The 26,312-nt window shown below is 33.2% G+C and overlaps 3 protein-coding genes across 7 annotated transcripts in view; 1 reads left to right on the forward strand and 2 right to left on the reverse strand.

Moving 5' to 3' along the window:
• Positions 1 to 7,366: 7,366 nt before the first annotated feature.
• Positions 7,367 to 10,128, forward strand: ATPsynG (ATP synthase, subunit G). Its single transcript, XM_085956922.1, has 2 exons — positions 7,367 to 7,504; positions 9,723 to 10,128. The coding sequence occupies exons 1-2, from the start codon at positions 7,465 to 7,467 to the stop codon at positions 9,980 to 9,982; spliced, it is 300 nt and encodes a 99-aa protein (XP_085813048.1). The 5' UTR covers positions 7,367 to 7,464; the 3' UTR covers positions 9,983 to 10,128.
• Positions 10,129 to 13,194: 3,066 nt separating this feature from the next.
• Tom70 (translocase of outer membrane 70) lies at positions 13,195 to 17,739 on the reverse strand. The gene is made up of 2 exons (XM_085959027.1): positions 16,128 to 17,739; positions 13,195 to 14,383 (listed from the first exon to the last, which is right to left on the reverse strand). Exons 1-2 carry the CDS (start codon positions 17,630 to 17,632, stop codon positions 14,224 to 14,226), a joined length of 1,665 nt encoding a protein of 554 aa, XP_085815153.1. The 5' UTR covers positions 17,633 to 17,739; the 3' UTR covers positions 13,195 to 14,223.
• Positions 17,740 to 21,667: 3,928 nt separating this feature from the next.
• Positions 21,668 to 26,312, reverse strand: part of LOC147078380 (protein phosphatase 1 regulatory subunit 14B) — a 104,604-nt gene continuing 99,959 nt past the window's right edge. For 4 of the 5 annotated variants that reach the window (XM_085959051.1, XM_085959064.1, XM_085959075.1 and 1 more), the window contains 2 exons: positions 25,070 to 25,111; positions 21,669 to 24,008 (listed from right to left, as the gene is read on the reverse strand). In XM_085959051.1, the coding sequence (XP_085815177.1) occupies positions 23,967 to 24,008; positions 25,070 to 25,111 (84 nt within the window). In that variant the 3' untranslated portion in view covers positions 21,669 to 23,966. Of the gene's footprint in view, positions 24,009 to 25,069; positions 25,112 to 26,312 lie in introns of all 5 variants that reach the window. The other variant, XM_085959058.1, reaches the window with a different exon arrangement.

Consider the following 26,312-nt stretch of genomic DNA (forward strand, 5'->3'; position numbering starts at 1 on the left):
TCTGGATGGATAACAAAGTATGGATGATTTTGTAAAACGTCTTTAGAATGATGATTGGTGTGCTAAAATGGCATATTTAGCAAATACTTTTAATTAAGTACTTAAATAACATTAACACAAGCAGCATTCAAGGAAAAGACGATTGATTTTGGTGCACCGCTTTTTTCCTTGTAATCAAAAGTGCACTGTGACTTCGAATAGGTTAAGAACCACTGCTCTAGACCAATCGGGTAGCACAGCCAATATTATTTGAGTAATGGTTTAGCCATTGATATACTAGTATATATCAATGGGTTTAGCATGCTAGGCGCACATGTCCAACATGGTTGCTGTTAGTCACTTCCAATCCGCCAGTGTCCGCCAGTCGCTGGTGACACGCTCAACGGTTACCGCCACTATGCCTCCAATTTAATAAAAATGTTTTTCAATCCTTGCCGACGAAACTTGTGACATTTTGACAACGCAACAATTTTCTTTGTGTATTAGATACATAGACGATGAAAATAACAATTAATTAAAAAATAAATTTGTGAACAATTCATTCAATTTGTTCATGTAACAAGCACCGCAGGAGAAAGCTTATCTGACAAAATATTGGAGAGTTTCCATAATTATGGAATCGATTTGTCATATTTACATGGATAAGGGTCCGACGGTGCCATACCAATGACCGGGAATTTTAATGGTGTCCAATCTCAAATATCCGCCGTATATATCCACAAGTTTTATATGTTCATTGTGCATCACATAGTTTGAATTTGGCAATTGCGATGAAGCGTTTGCAAAAGCCAATAACTTTAATGTTGAAATAAAAAAGCGGCGAACTACATCGAAACAAACACTGAGGTGTAATGTTCCAGCTGATTCAGTAGAAGAGTATTTCAGAAGAACTATCTTTGTTCCATTTATTGAACAATTAATATTAAATCAGCCCAATGAACGTTTCATGCGACATCGCGAAGTACTGAAGCAGTTTATAACTCTTCTACCAAACGGAAAAGATGCTCCAACCGAAAGTGCATTGCAAGAATTTGTGCGAATTTTATGACCGTGATATGCCTTCTACAAATCTTGCAATTTAAATGCCGAATTGAAATTATGGTATAAAAAGTTCGATAAATCAAAATAAATGCAGGCACTCCATGCAGAAATGCTGTTGATGCCATATCAAAATGCGACAAAACGATTTACCCCAACATCTTTTAAAATATGTGAAACACTTCCCGTCACAACATGCTTCAGTGAAAGATCATTATTAACCTTACGCCTTTTAAAAATATGCATAAAACAAACATTATATATTATGGTGTACCTACATGGTGACATACATAAGGTGACAAACCATGACGTAGTCAAGATTAAATGGACTGGCCTTACTTTATATACACAAAGAGATTAAAACACATTGACTGCTGACTAGATAATTCCTTTTTAATTACCACATTTAAATAACATGCTAATTATATCGAATGATCACCTTAATCGTTACGCGCTGGGCGCGTCTTTAGCGTCCAATGTATTAAAGTAACCACGGCCGAAATAATTCAAGAGCTTTGTAAAAATAAAAGAAAACTTGATTTTGTTCTGTAAATAAAATTTTCAAATCCTACTAAATGGTTTTTTTTCATTTGCATGAAAACTATATTTAACCCTCCTACTTGCCCCCCCCCAATAATAAATCCTGGATGCGCTACTGCTGGAGCGTACAACAATTCAACGGTTTTAGTAAGAGTGTGTGTGTGTGTTGCAAAGGGAGGCGCGAAAAGTTTAACACAATTAATGTAGCCACAGGTTTGCAGTTTGCAAATGCATAGTTTATAAAACGGCCGCTAGTCATAAACAACCTACACAAAAAAACAGTCCTATAAAAGGTTGTTTGCAAACCTGTCTGCAAATATGGAGATTATTTTTTTTAATCCCCCACTTCTATACTATTGTGAAGCGCAATGGCTATCTAGTAAAAAATGAAATAAAAGGGTCAAATTAATCATAATGTTGAAATTTGAGGCAAATTTGTTTAGAAACGATAATTTTGTTGTTAAACTTGTCTATTTGGTTGAAATTTTAAAAAAATGAGTGAATAAATCAATGCAAGGACCACTAATGCATTCACTGATTTAAAACGACAAAGTGACGGCATTCATATAAAATTTGAGCTTAGGAAATCAAAATTACAAAAAAAAAGTTCACCATGTCTCAACTTTTAAATTATTTCTACAAGTGGCGCACCCAGGGGTGGGGGGCAAGGGGCCCTGGCACCCCCCAAAATATGAAAATCATCAGAATGATTTTACCCATTGAAATTTAAAGCCAATAAACTATACCTTGGGCTTAGACCTATAACACGGCAAAAAAATGATTTCCAGCACCCTTTTTAGAAAAATTTCTTAGATTTTAATTTCTAATGGTACGTTTACATTTGACACTAATATCGTCATATTTATGTATGACATCATATTCACTTAAGTGTAAACAGTAAGTATATTTGTATCTGCCACTTATTTTGCGTGTGTCGACTCTCACCTACCACTTATTCAATCTACTTATATACGCAAATGTAAACACCGCGTATTCGACAAGTTCGAACTTCGAGCGATATATCACCGAAGTTGGACCACCGTCTACTTTTATGTCAAGTACCTGACACAATATTCGTAGTTTGACAGGTACCTAGTGAATTGCATATGTATATTTCTAAAACAACGGACAATCAATAATCATAGGTAAACCATGAATGTATGCCCAACGTTTACGTTAATAAATGTACTGTAGCGATCTGTCAAAAATCATAGACAATGAGAAATAAATCGGATGTGCCGTGTTCTATGGATTTTGTTCGAAAATAAAATATCGCTTGTTCTCGGCACATACGATTAATTCTGATGCACTCTGTGAAGAAAAAATGCGCTTCAAATGGTATTACCTAATTCATTTTGGCCCACACCTGCACTCGTATTAGGTACGATAATATTATATTGAATATGTAATGACGATCAAGTGCTAGATATCGCAATGTTACTGTTAATCGTTCTTCTACGCATTTCTGAATTGTGTGTCTTGTTTTTTGGCAAAAGGTCCAATCTTGCAAACTAGAGTTCACAAATTGAGTTGGATCTTCGATTTTAAACTCTGACATTAAACGGAAGGCACCTAGTTCTTCTCGTCGCTGAATCCATTCCCGCACCCATCTAGACCATTTTTTCCTCCTTTTTGTTGCCAAAAGACTTAAAATAATAACACTCGCTGCTTTCTTTTTTAACATTCCCATATTGACAACTGACATAACGTTTTTGAGAAGTATACAAAATAAGTGTCCGAATAAATTACAATATCATATGTAAACACCGCATATATTTATTCCAATGTTGCCATTGAATAAAGTGTCGAGACTTTATTTCAACGAGAAGTATACCAGAATTTTATGTCAGATCCATGCAGGTGTAAACAGTAAATGAAATTTTATGTCCGACACATAAAATAAGTATAACGGTATAAGTGTCAGATGTAAACGTTCCATAACACAAAAATTTCGAAACACTAATGTCGGGTTTTTTTAGAAACCCGTTCCCCAATGAACTGTCAAAAAATTCTCGGTGTCTACCCGAATTCCAGAGTGTACAGAGAGTAGGTCATGGCTGGGGAGGGCTGACAGGGCTCTAGCCTGGGGGTCCGGCGTGTCGCGTTGACCAGATAAGTGAGATAAACACATATCATAAATTAGCTTTAATAGTAAAAAAAAAGTCGCCTGCGGCGCTATTATACTTCATGACCATGAACATTTTAAATTATATAATTAAACTCGACAGCTCCAGTAGATGCTTAAAGTATATGTTTTGAAAATCGCCAATAATTCACTGTATAAGTACCTACCCTCAATTTGCACTAAAACACAATTTGAAAAACGTTAATGTAGTGTTTAACACTGTCTTTAATCTAAGCGGTGGATAGGGGGCCCGTCAAATACCCTAGCCTGAGGGCCCGTTTCAGAATGTGGGGGCCATGGTGTAGTACACCGAGTGCAATAGACAAAAGACCGATAAACGAGATACCTATTAGGCTGTGTTGTGTAGGTTAGTAGTGTTAGTAGGTTGTGTATAAGTTAAATGCAATAATACTTTTTTTGTCCATTTTCAATTAATATTTTGGAACCTCAATATTACAAAACCAAAAATCTACGATAAACATTTGGCGAAAATAACGACTACACCCACTACAGTCGGTGGTGATGTAAATCAAAAGAACATTTTTTCCGTGGAATTCGGCATAAATATTGTAGCTCTCTAGACCAGTGTTCCCCAAACTTTCGACATTTGTGTACCCCTTCTATAATTTTCGTAACACTGAGTACCCCCCGTCAAAGAAAAATGCATATAAGTACTTTAATAACAATCAAAATATATTTATATTTTCCTTTTGTAGTAGGTACATAAACAAAATAATAATAAACGAAAAATAAATTCATTCATAATAAAACATGAATAAAAGTTATATTATAAAAAATAACATTCATTATAATCAATGAGAAGGATGAAATTGTTTATGTTGAAACGACAGATTATTGTAATTCGGTTCGCTGGTTATTAATTTTAATCTGAGATGCGGGTCCACACCATGAAGTTGGAAAAGGCAAGATGTATTTCAGGAATTTCTCTGTTAAAACTGGATACACATGTTGCATTTGCAACCTAAATGATGTTTAAGTACACTTCTTATATTTATTTTGCAAGAATCCATCTGAAGCTAATAATTCCAACAATAGCTCTTCTTCCTCATGCGATAAACCTATTAATGCTTGTTGCACCAGGCGCAGCCATAGCCTGGTGCAGCGCGTACCCCCACCAAACTCTTCCCGTACCCTAGAGGATACGCGTACCACACATTGGGAAACACTGCTCTAGACCAAGCGGGTAGCACAGCCGATATTATTTGAGTAATGATTTAGCATACTCGGTGCACTAGGTTTGAAAATGCAGAAAATTATTGGTCACTCAACGCGTAATATATTTTTTGCCGAAATACTATAATTTTGAAGGCACTGTACTAGAGATGCGAAAACTGGTCGATTTTTAAGACTAAGTATACTTACTACCAGTATAAAAAATACTTAGTATAGAAACTTGTTCCAAAATACTTACTAGTATTTGGAATACTATATAGACTGTTTGGCGTGCGTATGCGACAAAAGTTTCGTACTCAAGTGAAACTAAAACCAACTCCATATTTTAGTATTTGAAATACGTATCGGCTCAGGGAACTCAGACTGTGTATGAATTCTTCAATAGAATCGCTAAAAATACGCTGAGCTCCGCTTCTCGAAAAGTCCCATTAATTATAAAATTTTAAACACCATTTTAAATTTATGAGTTATTTTTCTGTTAGGTTACAATATTCTTGTTAACAAAAATGAATAACAATGATTTTTTTTTATTGTAAACTGCGTCACCTCAGTCACCTCGCCACATTTCCGAGGGAATAATATGCTGCTACAGAAAATTTATGACCTATTTGTTCACACATAAGATGATGTCATTTGCATGCATACGCTAATAAATTAAAATATAGTTGTATTTGAGTGCTACCTCGCTCGCGCGCATTTAATGTCAATAGTATTGAAAGTTTACCAACTAGCCAGCGACTCGCGATGATATCATCACAAGTTTTTTGGAATAAGTTTATTGGGCCACACATACTGAGTATGGGTAGTTTCATCCGAAACTTGAGTACACAAACTGGTGACAGTATTTCCAACTCACCTCTACACTGTACTATAATTCCACTTTCAAAATATGGCAACACTGGTTCAAACACAGTTTCGTAAACAAACCATTCTTGAGATAAAACAATTCAATCAAATCCTTCCGCACACAACATAACCAACATATAATGCGTGAACAAGTTCTTATTCCTTTTATATTCCTTATCATACTGGACCCGGAAATTTCCGTTTTTTTCCGGGCCGTAATTAATTTAATATTTTCAGCCATACAGCCACCAGAGACAGATAGAGACAGTTTTAGACAGTTGGAGACAGTTAGAGACAGTTGGCGAGAGTTGGAGACACTTGAAGACAGTTGGAAACATTTTGAGACAGTTGAAGAGAGTTGGAGACAGTTGGAGACAGTTGGAGATAGTTGCAGACAATTGGAGACAGTTGGCGAGAGTTGAAGACTCTTGGAGACAGTTCGGATTCTCCGAATCCCGAATCAAATGAATTCACCGGCAATAATAGATTATCTGGAATAATGTCCAGACATATTCTGAAGGCGATTCCACCGATTGCAAAAAAACAGTATCCATCGCGAGTCTGCCAAGTATGTTTACTTTACGTTTACTTTATAGTTTACTTTTATACAAGAAGGCATTTCTGTACACACTTCATTTGTACACTATAAATGGATATACAAAGAAGAAATATTATACTAGCTGAGCTTCTGCAGGCACAAGTATAAGTTTAAGTCAAAACAAAAAGTCTGGGTTAAAGACTATCGACGGTGTTTTGGTCATCTACCCTTAATTCGTGAATTACGTCAAAACTATTTCAATGATTTAAAAAAATATTGAATAATGAACAGTAGTTCATCATTTGATTACAGATTCATCCTCAATATCCCCGACTCCTAATCCATATATGACATGTTTGCGTTGGAACCTCTTGTGCCTTCGCGAAGAGCAGCAGATCGACCACAATGATGGCTCATATACCTACTTCCGCTACCGCTACGTCGACTTTCCTCTACTTTTTTTTAACTGTTTCCGAAAAGAACCCCTAAGGCTTTGAATTTTTTTACTACAAAGTCCGGAAATCCTCTCTCTTTGAAGAAAATAATTATTTTTGCATACGCCACATCGCGTATATTTTTATTTTCATATGCCGCCGATTTGATTCTCCACAAACATTCGAATATTTTTTACATGTCCATAAGGTCCGTAATAAATTGGCGAGAGAAATTGCGAACGTTCATTTGTGACGAACGTAGTAAAACGATTTGACGTACGGCACACGTGAAAGATTAAATGTGATAAAATGTATTAAAAAACGACTTGAAGTTAGAGATAATTAATACGAAAATGAATAGGTACAATATTATAAAGCCACATTCTTATTATAACAAGAAAGGCGACGATGAGGCAGGTATAACTAAACAAATCAAGAGCCCTAAAAATAGCGCTAAAAAGTGAAAATAAGTTTTTCGAATAGGTAGGTACCTACTTGATATTTTAAAATTTAATTAATTAATTAATTAAAACGATTTTTTAATAATTCTACCGTAAGCGTGCTGGAAGCAATAAAAACTAAAAAAAATATTTTATAGAGGTTTTTTGTGACAAAATAAAATAATTTTACTCTCGGCAACTTTGCTTCTATCTTGTCATTAAATTTTCAGCAATCCAGAATTTGGAAGGCGGTGGTAGGGTTTGATAATTTCGAATTTTATCAAATTATAAGTAGCCCCATCGACCAGAATGGCTTCAATTACTGCGAAAATTCCCGCGCTGCTCAATGGTACGTTTTTTTTTCTACAAAACTAAATATCTACAATCGATAGTCTCTTTACAAAGTGTTTGACACGAAATTACATAACCTTCCTGTTTTGTGCACTTTATCTTATTTCCAGATTTTGGTAATAATTCTTGACCACTGAAAACCTATTTTTCATATTTAATATTGTCATGTAAGTAAGTCATTGGAAAGGTTCACTTCACCCATTGCTATTGTCATTTATTATATTTTATTGGTCATGGGGATACTTATTTTTTAATTATTTTTCATGGACATGTGATATTTATACAGTTTAAAGAAGACGTGAAGAGTTATTGTGACGTGAGATTTATACTTAAGCTTACACATTAAATGTTTTAGGTTCACCACGCCAAAAAATGTACCTAAATTAGGTATAAAAAGAAAGATGTATTTACATAAATTATAAAGTTTCTATTTTATACTTTTTTGTAAATCAATAGATATTGTTAATGTGTGAAAATTGGGTCGAAGTTTTATTTGTAACTGACATGTTGATTAAACTTATACGGTTATCCTGGATACAGCGGCAAACACATTTTGAAAATAGCCGATATACTGGATTATTTGTTAGGATAACCTAACCTAAACTAACCCAAACTAACAAATAATAAATAAAAGGATTTTCAAAAAAACTAACGGTGCAATTCGGTTATGGGGAAGCCAGCGGCAAACACATTTTGAAAATGGCCGATATACTGGATTATTTGTTAGGTTGGCTTAGAGGCCATCCATGGACTGAAACCGTATGCGGTTTAGATTCGTGTGCCATACTAAACTTATGATTTTTGTTCATGAAAATATATTTTCACTAAATTTGTAAGTGTAAGTGTTTGGTATAAACGGATGCGATCAGATGCTTATCATTAGCACAGTTTCCACCTGACTTGTACCAAAGTAGCATGCATGCTATTATTATAAAACGCAACTGACATTTAATAATGCGGATTGGATTGTCTTCTTCATTTTGACTATTTCTACTTTAACCATGAACAATTCACAAGATTTAAGAATGTGTCACCCTTTATTTATTATTCATAACACATCAAAAACATACATACTTACCTATTATTTAAAAACAAACCGAATTGGTGCAAAAATGTGAAGTGAACAAATAAATCATTAATTGACTTAAAATATAAGATAATGAACTTTGTTTTTCAACTGCAGTTCAATTTATGTAAGTACATATCGTCAGCTTAACTCGCAAACTCCATGTTGGCAGGAGAAAGAGAATAATTCATATCTGAAACTTTAGGAGGTACGGTTAAAAATATTGTCAAATCAATAAAAATTGATAACATATGTGAAATTCATTGGACAGTATTACTTAAAATTGAATTTATTTAGTTTTTATGCTCTCCTGAATATTTTGCTAAAATGTAGATAAGCGGTTTGCAAGTTGGGCAGACGATATCTGAATTTATCATGTATAACTTTTACAATATAACACAACATGAAAAATAAACTGCCTGAAATAAAATGAAAAATTGTAGAATTATGGTCAAAATTAATAAAAATCATAGGTACTGTTCGGTTATGAGGAATACAGCGGAAAACACATTTTGAAAATACCCGATATACTGGATTATTTGTTAGGTTAACCTAACCAAACCTAACCTAACCCAAACTAACAAATAATCCAGTATATCGGGTATTTTCAAAATGTGTTTTCTGCTGTATTAATCATAACCGAACAGTACCAAATCATATTATGGAACCAAAGACAGTCAATGAAAGCATCTTCATCCTCGCCTGGCTTACATTATTCCCTACAAATTATGCCACATTCTCATGTGGCAATTCTTTTTGTTCAATTGTATGCTGAATAATAATTAAAAGTTAATTGATAAATGGGAGCCATAACTTGTAAGTTAAATTGAATTAAGTTGTGGTCATTTTTTTTTGTCGATTCAACAGTGAATCATTCGAGTCAAATAACACTAACAACGATTAATACTAACATTGCGACACTAGCGTCACCACACTGCGCGTCAAGTCACAGTTGTCGTATTACATGCCTGCAAGTCAAATTTCATTGATTACATGAAATATTTTAAACAAATTTCAAAGGCAATGTAGAATATATCACCGTATATAACACAACATTAATTAGCAACCGAGATATAGCGCATGCGTAATAATTCCAGTTCTGTTTTTATGTTGAACAAACATCAAAGTGATGGATTTCATATTTTTACAGGCTTGGCGGCCCAGGCTCGCCCCAAGTTCGCGGTGTTCATGCGGTATGCAAAAGTAGAATTGGCACCACCCACCCCGGCTGACATTCCTCAAATCAAAGCTGGTATAGGAAAGCTCCTCAGCAGTGCCAAGTCAGGCAAGTGGAAGGAACTTACCGTGAAGGAAGCATCATTGAACAGCCTGGTAGCGATTGAAGTCCTCTGCTGGTTCTACATCGGTGAATGCATCGGCAAAAGACACCTTGTCGGTTATGATATTTAAATGATGCCGAGTTTGGAGAGCCACCACCTATGGATAAATCTATTTAACATTATCTTATTTTAATTTACTATTTAAACAAAAATGAAATATGATATTCGACTTTGTTAATATTTGGCAGAGAATTACAAATTAGTGAAAAACACAAATGTCTTGTTTTATTCAGTTCACAAGGAATGATTTATCTGCAGCTAATCGATTTAAAACATTGTAAGTAGTATACACTGGCCTGATTAACACATAACGTTCATTAAGTAAATTTTTGAGGAATGATTTTTTTTCTTTTAAGCTGTGTTAACAAGGTCCAAGTACACTTGGTGCCATCCAAGTGCACTCATATGAGACATCTTCATACTAATTATTCCTATCCAAGCTAACTTGGATAAGTAGGACGCGGTCCGAGTAACTTGGATAGGAATAATTAGTATGAAGTTGTTGCTTGGATGGTACTCGGTCCAAGTGTACTTGGACCGTGTCAACGCGCTTTTATGGACACAAATGATAATATGCATCATGCTCTTAATTTTTTTTTGTAACATTACATAATCATTTGCATAATAATAATAATTATAACAATGTTAATAAGTTATTATTGTTACATAATGACCAAGTTGTGGTCAATATCTGTTCAAAATGTTACCTTGTTGCATGTTGCTGTTCGATCAGTCGCCGGCCGAGCGGCCGACTGAAATCGAAACAGAGATGAGACAGGATGGATTTTCCATCAGTTATCGTATCCATTTTTAGAGTCGCCAGTTAAATTGACGTGTAAATTATTATGTTGCCGTATTTTTCATAATACTTTTTTAATTTTGATTGAAATATTATTTCTTCAGATATAGGTACTGTATTATTAATACTAACCGATATGTTTAGAAAGTTATTATAAAAATATTATTCATTTTAGTGGATAAAAAATACGTAAATATACATTGCTGTTTCCCAACTAAACTGTCAACTGAGACTGAACAGATAACTAAACTGATCGTCTAAATACATCGCCGTTTCGACTCCTCCTTTATGGATATTTTGACATTTTTTACTAATTTTTGTATTTTTAACATTAATTTTACTAATGGTTTTAAAAATTAATAAACCTAAAAAATCTTAACACCACTGCCCATGCATGTACTGAAATATGACTGTATTCTAAAACATTAGATCTAGAGGTTTAAAAGAATACTATTTTATGTAATAAATCGTCACTGTTCTGGCAGAAGACACTAATTCGAAAAAATGACATATTGAGTTAGTTATACCAAAATGTTCCTTATTTCAAACTTTACCGTCTGGAAACCTTCTTAATAAATAAACAGTGTTTATTTTAAAGTCATCCTTTTTACGATTACTTAATAAACTCACATGATAGACCATTTTAACAACTTCCAAATTACTCAAAACTTGTATTCTCCAGTTAGTGTGTTCTGCCAGAACAGAGACGAAATATACTTTATGCAGTCATCAAATGTTTAAAATAAATATAAAGGATAATAAAGCTTCAAAATTATATAAATAGATTATCTACAACGTTTAAGGAATGTTCATGCTAATGCTTTGAAAATAGCATAAAATCTCCATTTTGACCTACGTTGGGCATGTGGGCCCTTAATAAAAGCAACCTAATTTCCAGTCAATGGTGTGTTTATTCTATTCTAAGTTTTAGTCTCTATGCCTTTATTAGAATTTTAGAAGAATCCCAAGGCATCTTTGTGGATCGATACTGTATCTCCCTCTATCAGGGGTGTGGGGCAAAAATTATCTTGCGAGCCGGCTCATAAGACAGAAATGCAAGAAATAATGTTGACAGGGGCTGCCATATTTCGACCTCAGGATAGAAAATATTGGTGGGAAAGGAGATTCTGCTTCAGATGTTCGATTGGCACGTTAGTGTACTTATTCGAGAATATTTCGGACCGAATTTTTGTTTGAAATAATAATGCAAAACAATCTTAAACAATCATCTACTGCACTGCAGTCATTATATCTATAAATAGAACACACACAGGCTTCTAGAACTCAGTTCAGTGATATCATGCATTGAATTGAATGCGCAAATAAATTGTATTTTACCACATTTTTATTAGCTCGTTTTCTTGTTTGTCAGGTACAAATTTTTTCTTGTGTCCAGTACACCATTATTGGTTGCTAAGGGGGTCCTAGCAACTAAATTATTAATATATACATGCGTTACTATGGAAATCAATATGAAATTTCTGTATTCTATAATATTTATTCAGTATTTCTATCAAGTAAAATAAAAAGTTTTTATTAGTACATAGAATTGTCAAGTTTATATGATTCAAGAGAAAATTTAAAAACGTGGTAGGTATATAAAAAGTTCTTTTTATCTTATAATTTTAATTTTAATTGAAAATTTCAGACGTAAATTGTGGGAAGTAAAAATGGGAAACCGGGAATTATGTACTAAATGCTTAAGCATGGACCTGCGCAGAAGCACACTTACTTTTGTGCGCATAGAGTAAGTGTGTAAAGTCAGTTTTACACGATACAATAGTATATTTAGTTTTACAGTGAATACCCCGATCGGGGTATTACAAAAAACTTTTACAAAGACAAGCACAAGAAATTATTGTTTTTAATGTGACTGAATATTTAAGTGATGAAAAAACAGTACAATTTCAAATATAATATTGTTAACTCGGCAAAAGATGCAACTATAGCTAAATGATTTATTTCCTTCCAAACTCAATAATTAACCAGTATTAATTAACCTAACATAATAATAATAATTAAGAGGTAAAATTATTTGAATTTATTTTTCTATTGTTAATTATCGAATAATAATTGGACTGAGAATAGAATTGTTATAAAAATTAATTAAACTAAAAACCTAATTTCACCGGATTTGTTTTCTCAAAAAATGACAACACATAAATCTTCAACATGTGACTTCCTGTTATCGCCGAGATCTTGTGGAAAGTAGTTTAATAATTATTCATATTGAAAATAATTTTAATGATTTCCTACGTGTAATACGGGCTGTTCTCTTGGTCGATCCCGTACTGATCGAAAACAGCCAATTCCAAGCGAACATCAAAAAGTTAATGTTTATGTTGTCCGATGACAAAATGAAACGGGACTGCAGAAACCACATTTGAATAGCGATAAAATGTGAATTCTGGGCATGTTCCGGGGTTCACTGTATATTTTATTTGAAACCTAGATTGGCACATGAAACAAATAAAACGAGAGAATCAATAAAATGCGTAACTGTATTTGTTCTAATAATAACAAAAGTCTTTACAAAGGTTCAATAATTATTACGAATACAATCTCGACATTTGCACATGACTCAAGTATGCAAGAATAAATTGCCACTACCAATAAAGATTTGCTAGTAGATAATGTGCAATACAAGTTAAAATAAACTAAATATTCAATATTTATATATATGTAGATATTTTCTCACAAACGTCATAAAACATTAAATTGGAAGCAGGTTTTTAAAGAAATGAAAATATATAAATAGAATTTGGTTCATCTGTTGACCTTCATAATAATACATAGGGTTAGATAACAGAAACTAAGATATAATATGTCCAAATCTGTACGTACAATTATGTAGTTAATAGATAATGGAAAATGTGTTGATTGTACAAAATAAAAAAAAGACAAGCCGGAACATCATGACTGGCATTAATAAAACAAGTTCCCGACTAATGTTTAGTACATCTTATTAAATAAGAATAATTCCATGAATAAATATTACATAAGTACATACACAGACAAAATTTACATTCTTATACATCCACTACGGGTGACCGGTGAATTCTTTTCAATTGGCTCCCCGGAGGCAAATGCTGTGGAGGGAATGTTTCAAGGAAAAAAGGTGCCGAAAGGCCTACGAGGCCTCCGTTCACTACACCGGTTAAAAAAAGGATTATAAAAAAATGGCGTATAATCACCATGCACTTGCATCAAATGGGAATAAGAAATACTTCAGACGTACGGAAAACGGTAGGTTGAATATATACATCTTCGTGCACTGATACTCTCGGTACCCACGGAAAGGCGTGCAAAATATCTCAGTCACACTGAAGATAGTCAAAAGTAATATTATTTAATAATCTCATGCATTATCATAATAATATAAGCAGAAATATATAGATATTATAATAACATTACTTCCCAAAAGAATTGAACATTTTTGAATCAAGCTTGAATTTTATAAACCTCAAATGACTATGTCAATATTAGCAACAATCTACTTTAAAAAAAATGCTTCAAGGGGTGATGGTGGAGAGATTTAGGCCCCATCTCTCTGACACCTTTAGCTGTGCGAAGGCCGCATCCCTCAAAGCGAACAGGTGTGTCATCTCCAGTTCCGTTTTTGTTAATGTTATGGCCTTTTCAAACAGTGTTACAGCCTTCTTCAAATTCTCCCTAAAAGAAAAAATAAACATAAAAACCAATGACCAAAGAAAGAGGGAATTATAAAATTTCTGTGGGAATCTATGAATACATAGGTATAAGTTATAACGTCGGAAGGGTTGAATCTTTATAATCCGTTCACTGTGTCTTGTTGTGTTTCTGGGAAATTCGGATCAAAAAAATATATAACCTTGTACAAGTGGTGCGCGCGTTGACATTAAGATACTGTCAGCACATACATTTAATTGTGTTTTCAGTTGTTTAACAAAGTAAATGCACACAAACCAATGCCATCACCACAGAACAGATAATAAATAGAATACCGATAGGCCATATTCAATACGCCGCGTGGTGGGTGAAGCAGGATTTTGAATATGTGAGTGTCCTACGAAAATGAAGCACGCATTATGCACGTGCAATGGTGTGTGTAATACACCAACATTAAATGAGCGTAAATGCATAAACCGAGAGCAGTTTTCAGTATTCGACCTAAAACGTATTATTGACACGTGTGTAAGTGTAACCCGGATTCTTCCTTACTCGAGTCGGTTACCTGCTATCGCCTTACCCGTTATGTATTTCAGTTCCCATTATTTCTGAGTTCCCTGGCTATCACCATTTCACCGACATTAATAGGTGTCATATATCATTAATTACTGATATTTTCAAATATTATTAAAGCACAAAGATGTTGAAAATGGAAAAATTCCATTTAAAATTATCCATATTCTGCATTTGCAGGTAGGTATGAATATTTTTTTTTTGTATACTGCTTTTATTTAAACATTTTATGTTTTAGATTAAACAGAACGGTGATTTATTTTAATAAATGTAAACACTGGGAGTACAGTGTCACTAACAGTATTTTTATTCGCTCTTCTCGTTTATTATTTACAAATTTGCTGTATGTTTCGTGGTAGGGGAGACCCATCATGTGTGTGTCAGAAAATCGTGTGTGCATGTGATTGAGCATAGGAGCCTTCGGATAAAATTGTCTTCAACATCATTGATAAAAAAAAACACTATTGTAATCTAATCAAGCGATAAATAATTATCACAAAGGCATCAATAGAGTAAAAATTTATCATCCTGTTAATCAATATTGGTGATAAAAATGAAGATGAATAAATAATTACAACAAACATCCAAAATTTTACGTAATATTAATTGAAACTAGGTTAATGATACTTAAAAAAGTATGAATATAAAGTTTTTTTTTTTCCAACCATGTCCGATCCTAATAGGATCATATGGCCTCCACAGAGTAGAGGTTTGTATTAACAGATTTTATTTTTTACGAGAAATGGATGTCAGCCACTCGCTCCACTTATTAAAAGTATGAATTTAAAGTTATTCTATGTAAATTATCAATGCAGAAGACTCACGGATCCCAAGATTTGAGATGTAGTGTCTGTGGACTGCAATTATTAATAATAATCAATATCCGAGTAGAATGGGTTATGTTTTGGAAAAGCATGACAATTCGGAGATCTAAAATGCTTTTGATATTCACATAAAGCACTCTAATTGGACATTTACAGGCGGCTCTCGTGGTGCAGTGCGTTCCACCCGAGGGTTCCGGTCAGGACATAATATTTATGTGTTTTTCGCAAATCCTGGGTGTTTGTAATTGTTCAAAATTACTAACCACTTTATATGAAAAAGCAAGGACATGGTTATTAATATATATAAAAATAAAAATTGCAGATTTACAAACAGCATAAGTATGAGCGATTGGGATTACATAATATGTTACCTTTGCACTTCAATTGTGCCCAATGTCTCGTAGGCAAACAGACATTTATTATCGATACTAATCGCAGTGGTTATCATTTTTACAGCTTTTTCGACATCTCCAGATTTTTTAAGATGCAGAATTCCCCTGTGTACGAGAATATTAGCATTCTGTTGGTCTATTTCTATGGCTTTGTCAAATAATTCGTCAGCCCTGCTGAAATCATTCTGATCGCTAAGGACCTCGGCGTATAAAATGTAGGCTTCGGGGCATTTGTTAAATTTCTTTATGGCACTCTCGAAAGATTCGAAAACACTCGGCAGATTATCAGTTCGTTTCATAAACTTTACTATGGTATATTGGGCATAACATTTTTGAATAGAGGCGACGGCAAAATCTGGATTCAATTCTACGGCCTTTGTAAATTCTTCGCTGGCTTCGAACACTTTTCCTGTCAGTAGATAGGCTTGCCCGCGATGGTGGTGAACATCGCAGTTATTCGGATCCAGCGAAGAGGCCAATTCAAAATCGACCTGGCACTGATCGGCATTTTCAATTTGCATGTACAATGACGCTCTTTTGATCAGCGCGTTGACTCTGAATTTGACGGGGGCACTGTCATCAGATATGACTTGGCTGAAGTCTTTCAGCGCGTCTTCGTGTTGACCGAGCAATAAATAAAATGTCGCCCTCAAAACGAGCGCCGCATATTTATATTCAGGCTTAGAATCCGTCGATTCGATTTCTTCCGTGCACGACTCCACTATAGTATCGAAGGTTTGGTTTTCAAAATCAGATTTAGCTTTAAAAATTCCAGTGTCTCTCTTTTCTTTGGATGCGAAACCGGTTATGACCGGATCTTGCGAGAATGACGAAAAATAGGTTTTGACAAAATGTTTAGAGGGCATCATCGGTTCTTTAGTCGACATGGCTTCTTTGGCATGCTGTTTACCGAGAGCTTTCAGCACTCTATCGGCCATCACCAGGGAACTCTGCACTTGGAAGCCCTCGAGAATGCACGCAGCCGTCACATCTTCGAGAGCGAGAACCAAATCGTGACTCTTTTCAGCTGCCCTGGACCGCCTAAGAAATGCACGAACATATTTCTCATTTAATAGAAGGGCTTGCGTGCAATCCTCTTTTACGTTTTCCCACATCTCCCTCTTCTCGTAGCACGCAGAACGATTTTGATAGTAAGTAGCGAGATCGGCGGGATGGTCGTGAGGGCAAGCTTCAATCGCTTCATTGTACAGTGTTATGGCCTCGTCGTATTTGCCGACATGAAACGCTCTGTTCCCTGCCACCTTTAATTTAGTCGCTCGCTCGAGAGGACTTTCCGGTTTCGACGGTTCGTCGTTATCGAGAGAAATCGTTTTCTTCGATGCGACCTCCGCCAACTTATTTTTATTCGAATCTTCATGGCGATTTTTTAGGTAGAGATAACCTAGCCCGATGGCAATAGGTGTTCCTAGTAAAATTGCCAGTTGCCATCTAGGAAATGAACTGCCCGTGCTTCCTGTAGCCATCCTGATGGACAATAACTAGAGTATTGCAGGCATTTATAACATATAAACATATAATAATTTAAACTTTATCACATTACTGCATACTCTGTTACCGGATCGACCAGAGTGAATTTGATTTGATACTCTTTCACTCAAAATTCACATGCCGTATTCATAGACAATACATTTATGGAATGAATAAATTATTAATAATTCAAGGCAAATAAAATATAAATTTATTTTTAAATAAATATTACGCAAGTTTGTCGTGTGATATTATAAAATAATAACTCATTACAAAATATTATTTCGTTTCACTCATCTTTAGGGTTGCCAGATTCATATGGCCAAATCAATCTTTATTTTGCTAAATAATAAATAAAATTAATGAATTAGACGAATGTGAAAAATGAAAATGTCCTATATTCTTGTTTTTACTCACACGACACAAAATCAGTACTACCGTATTATAGGAAAAGTATTTGCACTATAACTTTGATATATGTACGTACATGTTGTGTTAATTATAAAATTATATTGTCTGCCAAAAATACTATATTTTTCATAATATTTGGAGGTTTATAATGTAGTTATTTTCACCCCTTAAATAATTTATTATAATAATCATCTGTGTCAATCCGGCCTGTACTATGTGCCCACTATTATAATACGGCCACAACCATAAATCAGAGTTAATACATATTATGAATATTTCACTGGAAATACGTCATGCTCTTATGTGAACTTACAAAATGAAATAAAAGCATCCATAGACCTCATAACTGGCTTGCAAAAATTAAAAAACGATGCTGCATTCTCTTCTAAATTTGAAACAATCCCAGAAATCTTCATTTTAATCAATAGAGACCAGCCTTTATCACACAACACCATGGTGTCCAAAGAGATTGGACGGTGCCTCTCTCGCTGGGCGCTGGACACTGTCTTCAATCTCTTTGATGGTGTCACTATACGCGAGCCTAATACTACAAGGTTCTAAGTGTTCGTCCTTGAAAAAACAAACCCAACAATGAAGTAGTATTCTAAGCTGCCTCATTGTTACTTTTGTTTCTCCAAGGACAAACACTTAGAACCTTGTAGTTCTCCACTCGCGTATAGTGGAACCATTCAACCATGAATATGCTCAGATGTAATTTATTTTCATGCACAGGAATTAGGCAGTTCTGATATGATTATTATTATAGGCTATACTTACATAAAGCGTGTTGCATCGCTTTTACTCGCTCGACGCCCCTACGTTTATGTTTTTTTTGTGTGAAAACTATTAAACCTTTTTTTCTTTTAACATATTTTACAGTTTACACCAATGCTTATTTTGACATATTGTGATTCAGATTTTGAGATTTATTATTATTAGTATAAGAATTTGGAATCATAGAGTCTTATACCTACACATTCCTTATTAGGAATTTTGGCAGTTCAATTTTGGAAACCAAAAATTGTACGCTTAGTTGTATTGGTAACAAATTCATTCTCTTTTTCTTTTTCTATTGGCAGCCCAGAAAACAAAATGGTGGCTTGCATTCTGGTCTGAAGTCTGTTGCTTTGCTTACATAACCCACGTAAAAAATTCTGTGTATTACGTGATTATTGCTTTTGGCTGCCTACATAACATTGTCAAGGGAGTATCTTTATAAATTGCTAAATTTATATTCAAATTTCTGCTTTGATTTATGGCAATCAGTGACGTCCCTAGACAAAATGCCGCCCCTAGCCAGCGCCAAAATGCCGCCTCATTATTTATACAGTATTTTTAGCATCCTTTCATGAGTCCAATATCTAAGAAATGTGTTGTCTGGATACATTACTAACAAAATATCAGACTAATTATTCGCAAATCTGCACGCGACGTCTCTGGTCACCAAGGACGTCGAAGGGCAATGGAAGTAAACTAGATATCACGCACCCAATAAAACCAGTGAGCTGATTTTTTTAATGGAAATATATTTTCGATATACCCACGATGACCGCGCGCCTTAAGCGTCGTGGGTCCCAGGTTCGAATCCTGTGTATGGCAAGTAGACATGTTGTTTTTCAATTTGCGTATGAGTCAGACTATGGACCTAATAGGTTGAGCAAGTGGCTGACATCCATTTCTGGTAAAAACAAAATCTGTTTATACAAACCTCCACTCTATGAAGGCCATATGATCTTATTAGGATCGGACATGGTCGAAAAAAAATCGTTATTACTAAGTTTAGGTAGTTATTTCTATATATTCCAAATGATTCTCCTCGATTGCCGCCCTTCGAGTAAGTGCGGCCCCCAAGCGACGCTCAATCTGTCTACCCCCACGGGACGTCACTGATGGCAATATGTAACATGCGTGAAAAATATGAAATTAGAGTGAAATTTAATAAATTATACACTTTCCAATACTATAAATTTGTATTCAAGGTTTATTTTGGCAATATTTGCACATCATAGAATTATGACTGTGTTGTAGAAAATTATTGTAATTATTAACTAATTGTGTGAATCTGAAATTATAATGGAAATATTATATTATAATGTAGAAGTGTGAAATTCTCTTCAAATAAGCCTGCAATGTGAAGTGACTTGTAACTTAGAGGTTCTTTTTTTACTTAAATTTCATACATATAGGTTACATCTATATAGATTATAGAACGATATTTTCAACATTTTTTATGTAAATAGTTCTACAGTAGGTACTTGGCTACACAGATTATTGACGAGAAATAATCGCCTGTAGTGAAAAATTTATATAATATGTGATATGGGAAGTTCTAGGTCTAATGGTCCAGATATAAAGTTCAAAGTCGTTAAGTAATGCAATTTTGTTTCAATTATTTTTTGTAACATTAAAATTTTAGTAAAAATCATGTCATTAATATTGTAACATTGCCTATTAATAGTAATGAGGCCGGCAAAGTCACTATGATGATTATTTGTAACAAAACAGTAAATATCTTTCCGGCTTATAATTTCTTTTGATAGCAAATTTCGATATAACATCATTAGTCTTGACGGCCATCAGGGAAAATTGAAGAATTGTTTAACTTTTTATTTAATTTATTAATTATTATTATTATTTATTAAATATTAATTTATTTAATTTGTTTAATTTAATTGAAAAGAACAAGTCTCTGTGTTTATTTTCACATGACGTAACGCTAACACTACATGCAGCGTTATTTCAAATTTCGCATTTATTCATTAATGTTTCACTATTAATTAGTAAGTAAGTACCTATACATATTTCATTGTATTAATCACTAACTCCACGTCTTGTCTATGAGCTTTTCATAATTTTTATCTGAATACCACCGCTGCTCTCTGAATACTTCACACCAGGTTGTAAATACATTGTAATTACATCATAGATGAGACCTGCTATTTTGTGCATTGCATCAGTGGATTCTTATTAGTTCAACATCTTTCTATTTTCTGACGTTTTGGTCATTTTATAAAGTTAGTGTTTTGAAAACTTAATATTTTTTGATTCAAGATAGAAAAAATCATTATAGATTTACAAACGACCAATAATTATGGAAGGGGTTAAAAGGGCATAAACCGTAAACATCCATACAACGTTCTTCAAAAAACTAAATGTTAGTGCTGCTATCGGTCTGAAAAATTTGCTAAATAAATGATTTCCCGTGGACGGTTTTCTGTTATAAATGCAAAAAAACATGGGTGTTCTCAATCTACTTTCTGAGTAAATTGTAATAAACACCATTACGGCAAACATGTCACCGTATTTTATCGTGCCTGGATCACTACACCTACCTACTTCACACTACCTAGTTAAATTGATATTGGTGCAATGTACATTCATGTCAAGGTATCAAATTATTGGTCAAAAAGTATTGACACGATAAGCTCATCTTAGCATTTTAGATGTTGTAGTATGGAACGTGACGTCATCCAGGGAAAATTGTATTGTGATTTGCAAACTTGCAGTGGATTGGAATAAGGTTGCAGAACTAGTGCAATAATCCTGAATAAAATCAAATTCATTTCATTTCCTACAAAAAAATTTGGCACAAATATATTTTCAAATAATAACACAGTGTTTGGTTCAGTATTTATTTTTATTAATAAATTGCCCTTATTCTTTGCATTGCCTACATATTTTATATGTATATGAAACAACACAACTCTCGGCCAAATAAAAAAAAGAGTTTTTTAAAGTAATTATTCATAGAATTACGAAACACTTCACAGATAATTAATTATGCACGAGAATATGTCTATTGCAATTAAAATTTTACAAAGCTACACATGAATTTAGGTAGGTTCTATCACTAAACATAAATATACATGGATGACAATTATTACTCCGATATATTATTACGTGGATGATGTTAGATATAAAATTAAATAATTGAGATATCACCCCTTGGAACTGTAGCACTCGAGGAGTGATGTGACTCACTGGTGTTAGTGCTTGGTAAAATTCAAAATAATCAAGTGAGACATGCCCGAAAATGATTTTTATGACTTAAACCTGTAAAATATTTTCACAGGATGAGGATTGACATTATTACAATTATTGAGGTGCTACGAATTAAGTGACTAGTAATCAAAATGTTAGTAAGAAGAAGATTTCATATCAGCACATATAATATGATTCAAATATTTAACTGCTTTTACATAACAATTTAAAAGCATTTTATTCAACACTTTAGATTAAATCCAATGGTCTATTTTCATAGCAATATAGATAATTAATTGTTCTAACTTATTTTCCTTCGACCACTAAAAATGTTTATAAACACAATCATTTTTTGAGAGAAAGACATCATTTACAGAATGTTGAAAACAGTTTACAATAATTGGATACATACATTAAAACACCGTTAATACGAACGACGTTAATCCGAAATTCATACATTTTGTATTTAGTAATTCGAATTGTTTTTCAATTTTCTGTCGCGTCGATTTTGAATTAACGGGATTTTACTGTATTTAATTTTGAATCAGTTAACTCAACATTGTCACCAGTGCACTTGTATTCGTTCAATCCCAAACACCTCAATTATTCGGATCAATACAAAAGGTCTCAAGTTTGACTGAACCCACTACGAGTCCTAAAAATACATAAGTAATTCATTCATTTAATCGCGTTATTCACAAATGATACAGTTCTTCGTGCAGTTTGTAACTTGTTTGATTGAATAATGATATATGTAACAACATACTTATTGCGGTACATACATTGCAAAGTTATTATAAAATAATTCATAATTGTACAGTAATTCATTTAATCTTGCGAATATTCTTAAGTTTACTCTTTTTTGACACTGATATAAAAACGTACAATCAATAATTGAATGTAATACACCTTTACATTTATACATCAATACGTATAGTTGATTGGCGTCAGTGTTTTGACATACATAAACCAGTCTTTAAAGACAGTATTGGCGCCGACACACACATAACGTTAATAAGTGAATACATGACATGTTGCAGAATAAAAATTGTGCTTCGCTTACATTTATGACATTGAAAATAAATTTCAAACAAACCACGAAATAGTTACTACTCGAGACAATAATATTTTGAAAGTCGTATGAGGCAAAATAGTAATAGACAAATACTAACTATCGAAGCTTAAATCAATATTTTATTTTGACATTATTACTTAAAAAAAACAAAATTGAAAAACATTTTATTTTTATTATAAGAGCGTACATTTTCGACAACCGTGGCCTCCTGTTCTTTTGGCAAATATTCTAAAATATTTAGTTATATCATACAAAAATTTCAATACTGCTTGATTAAACTGAAGATTCTAATACATTATGTAAATAAAACTTCTAATCTAAAAATACAACGTAAATTAAATATAAAAAAAGTATGTTATTTTTTTACATACTAAGAAAATCATTGTTTTTTTTTTCTTCCTCGAAATGGTTGTAAATAATAATAATACAATATAATAGGTACCTATTTAAATTAAGAATTGCGTAACGTAGATATGTTATCAATATATTTTTTTTAAATTCGTTGGGGATAAAGAATCGTACAAAATTTCTAAACACATACTAAACGTAAAAATGGTCTTTCTAACTTATCACACTAGAAAAACACACACAAAACAATGCATTATTATTTTGCGAAAAATGAATACAATATTCCTTCTTCGGTTTTTAATTGCACGCCGTTTTAGCCAGCAGAAGACGGGCGTTCCTCGGATATTCGCACAGCTGTGTCGTCCCTCTTATCGCCAAGAAAGGTTGTGGATGGATGCGTATACACACTATTTCAGCTAGTTCATTAAAACTTTTCTATGGCTAAGTTATTTAAAAACTCATCATCATTGCAGACATAAGTAATATTTTGGTTACAACCGGCATGGAATACATGCTTATAGTGTTTTGGCTTTTTCTAGCAAGTCGTTTATGAACTTCTGAAACAAAAAAATAAAATCAAATTATTTCATCACAATAATGGCATCATTTGAAGCTATAAGTTTCAAAGGCGGTTAAGTCTATTTTTTAATAAATATTTTTTTTAATAGTGATTCTGAAAGTACTTTGCCATCGTATGTATATTCACAAAATATCAAATCCAGATCTGTCGTTTGTTAGTTAATTGGAATTAAACCGGAAGTTGATTTCAAACTCGTTATATTCATCAGTCACCATTTTTTATATTGTATGAATATCTTTAAACATGATTTTTTTTTAAATTTTAATGACTTTAAATCCATTTTATTTCGCTATTCACTTTTTCTAATAATTGTTAACTGTGGAAAAAGAAAATGTTCTATTTGCAGTCCTAAATGTGCATGACGGTTTATTTTGTGACTATCTGAAAATGGCAGAATATGGAAATTACTGACTTTGAAATTAATAGCCTCATTTTTTTTACCATGACAATCCTAAGAAGATCATATTGGCCTCCTCAAAGTGGAGGATTTTTTAAATAGATTTTGCCACTTCATTTGCTCAACCATATATCCACACTCAGTGTCCAAACACACATTGAAAAACAATGTGTGAATTTTCCAAACCCGGGATTCGAATCCGAGATCTACGACATTATAAACTGACGCGTACTATGGGCTTTGCTCACAAAAAAATAATAAATATACTTTGAGACGGAGTACAAATTAATTCTGTAAGATCTGTAGAAGATATTAAAATCACCAGATAAGTTTTTTTTTATCTGTTCAGCATACTTGCTCTATGACTGAAAATATGTACTAAAAAAAATAATGATTTTGGTTTTCCACAAGGTTTACAGTGAATACCTAATATAAAGTCTTTGTAATATTATAATATCTAAGAGGAAACATAAACTACAAGTATTTGTAATCGCTGAAGTAAAAATATAATCAAGCCACATAAACAAGTGATCAGTCTAAATTATTGTTCTTTAAGGGTAATAAAATCTTCAATAACAATAAAAACATTTTTTTTCAATTGAATCTGTGTGGTTCATATTAAAATATTTTCCTTAACTTACATTTACATCTTTTAGGGGCTTTTTGGCATCTGCTAACACCATCTGAAAAATCAAAAGAATATTATGGTATTATGGATAAAACATATTTTTATTTAGAAGCATTTTTTACTGAAGATTTAAGAATGAAGTATTTCAATAAATTCTATAATCTTAAAGTTATTTATTATACGGTAGGATGTCAATTTGAATAGAAAAATAAATAAAACTTAAAATTTATTAGCAAGTGCCTGCACGTCACAACTAAGATTTGAATTCCTCAAATTTTAGAGCTTTAATTTAAATTACGAAGATGGAGACATGATTGAAATTTGAAAACATTCTCGGTTATGTAATCATTTGGAATTATCTACAGGGATACTTGGGTTGGTAGCTTAGTGGTTAGGAATTTGCCATGCATGCGATAGACCTGTTCAGACCCCACTTGGTTCAAGATTGCTTCTAGAATTTTTTAATAAGAATGTTTTTGAGATTTATTCAAGTGATTGATTTTGAAATCACCGCCTAGAAGAAAATGAAATGAGAAAGAAACTAAATTGTCATGTTTTCTTTTACACTAAATATTATAAATTAATGAATCAATAAAAGATTCTATTACATAATATATGATAATGTGTAACAGAGAAGCCTTATAAGTCCAGAGTAAGCTAAATTTTCCCATTCAATATTGATAGGGATTATAATTTGGTTATTTTTAAAAATACTCAGCAGTTCTGTATTATCCAATGCTCTTTTAAAGACTCACTAAAAATACAATAATAACTAAGTTCTTTGATGCTATTTTTATGCCTCCCAAATTTTTCCATAATACAACATACATAATAGAAATAATCCAAAAAATGTAAGTTTATCAACTTATTTAGCATAGTTCAGATTGTTCAGATAGTTGATCAATACTTGTAACCATTTCTCGTAAAAAACAAAAATCTGTCAATACAAACCTCCACTCTGTGGAGGCCCATATGATCCTATCAGGATCGGACATGGTCGGGTATGTAACTGGTCACACTAGCTTCAAAATGCTTTTTTAAATTATCAAACGAAATAAACGCAGAAGTCTCAATAGATAAAACTTGTTGCAGAGTTGCCACAGTCAGTGCAATGGCAATCTATTAGCCGTTGCTCCACAGCACCCACCGGAGACAGATGGAGAAAGTGGATTTGCATCTAAGATGTTCTTTCTGTAGTAGTATAACATTATCTATACCAATACATTCTGCTTTTGCAATTCTACTTGGTGTCATCT

Source organism: Rhyacophila brunnea, unplaced genomic scaffold, assembly GCF_057557595.1.
Source record: "Rhyacophila brunnea isolate RB1 unplaced genomic scaffold, BYU_Rbru_1.0 scaffold_11, whole genome shotgun sequence".
Lineage (NCBI taxonomy): Eukaryota > Metazoa > Arthropoda > Insecta > Trichoptera > Rhyacophilidae > Rhyacophila > Rhyacophila brunnea.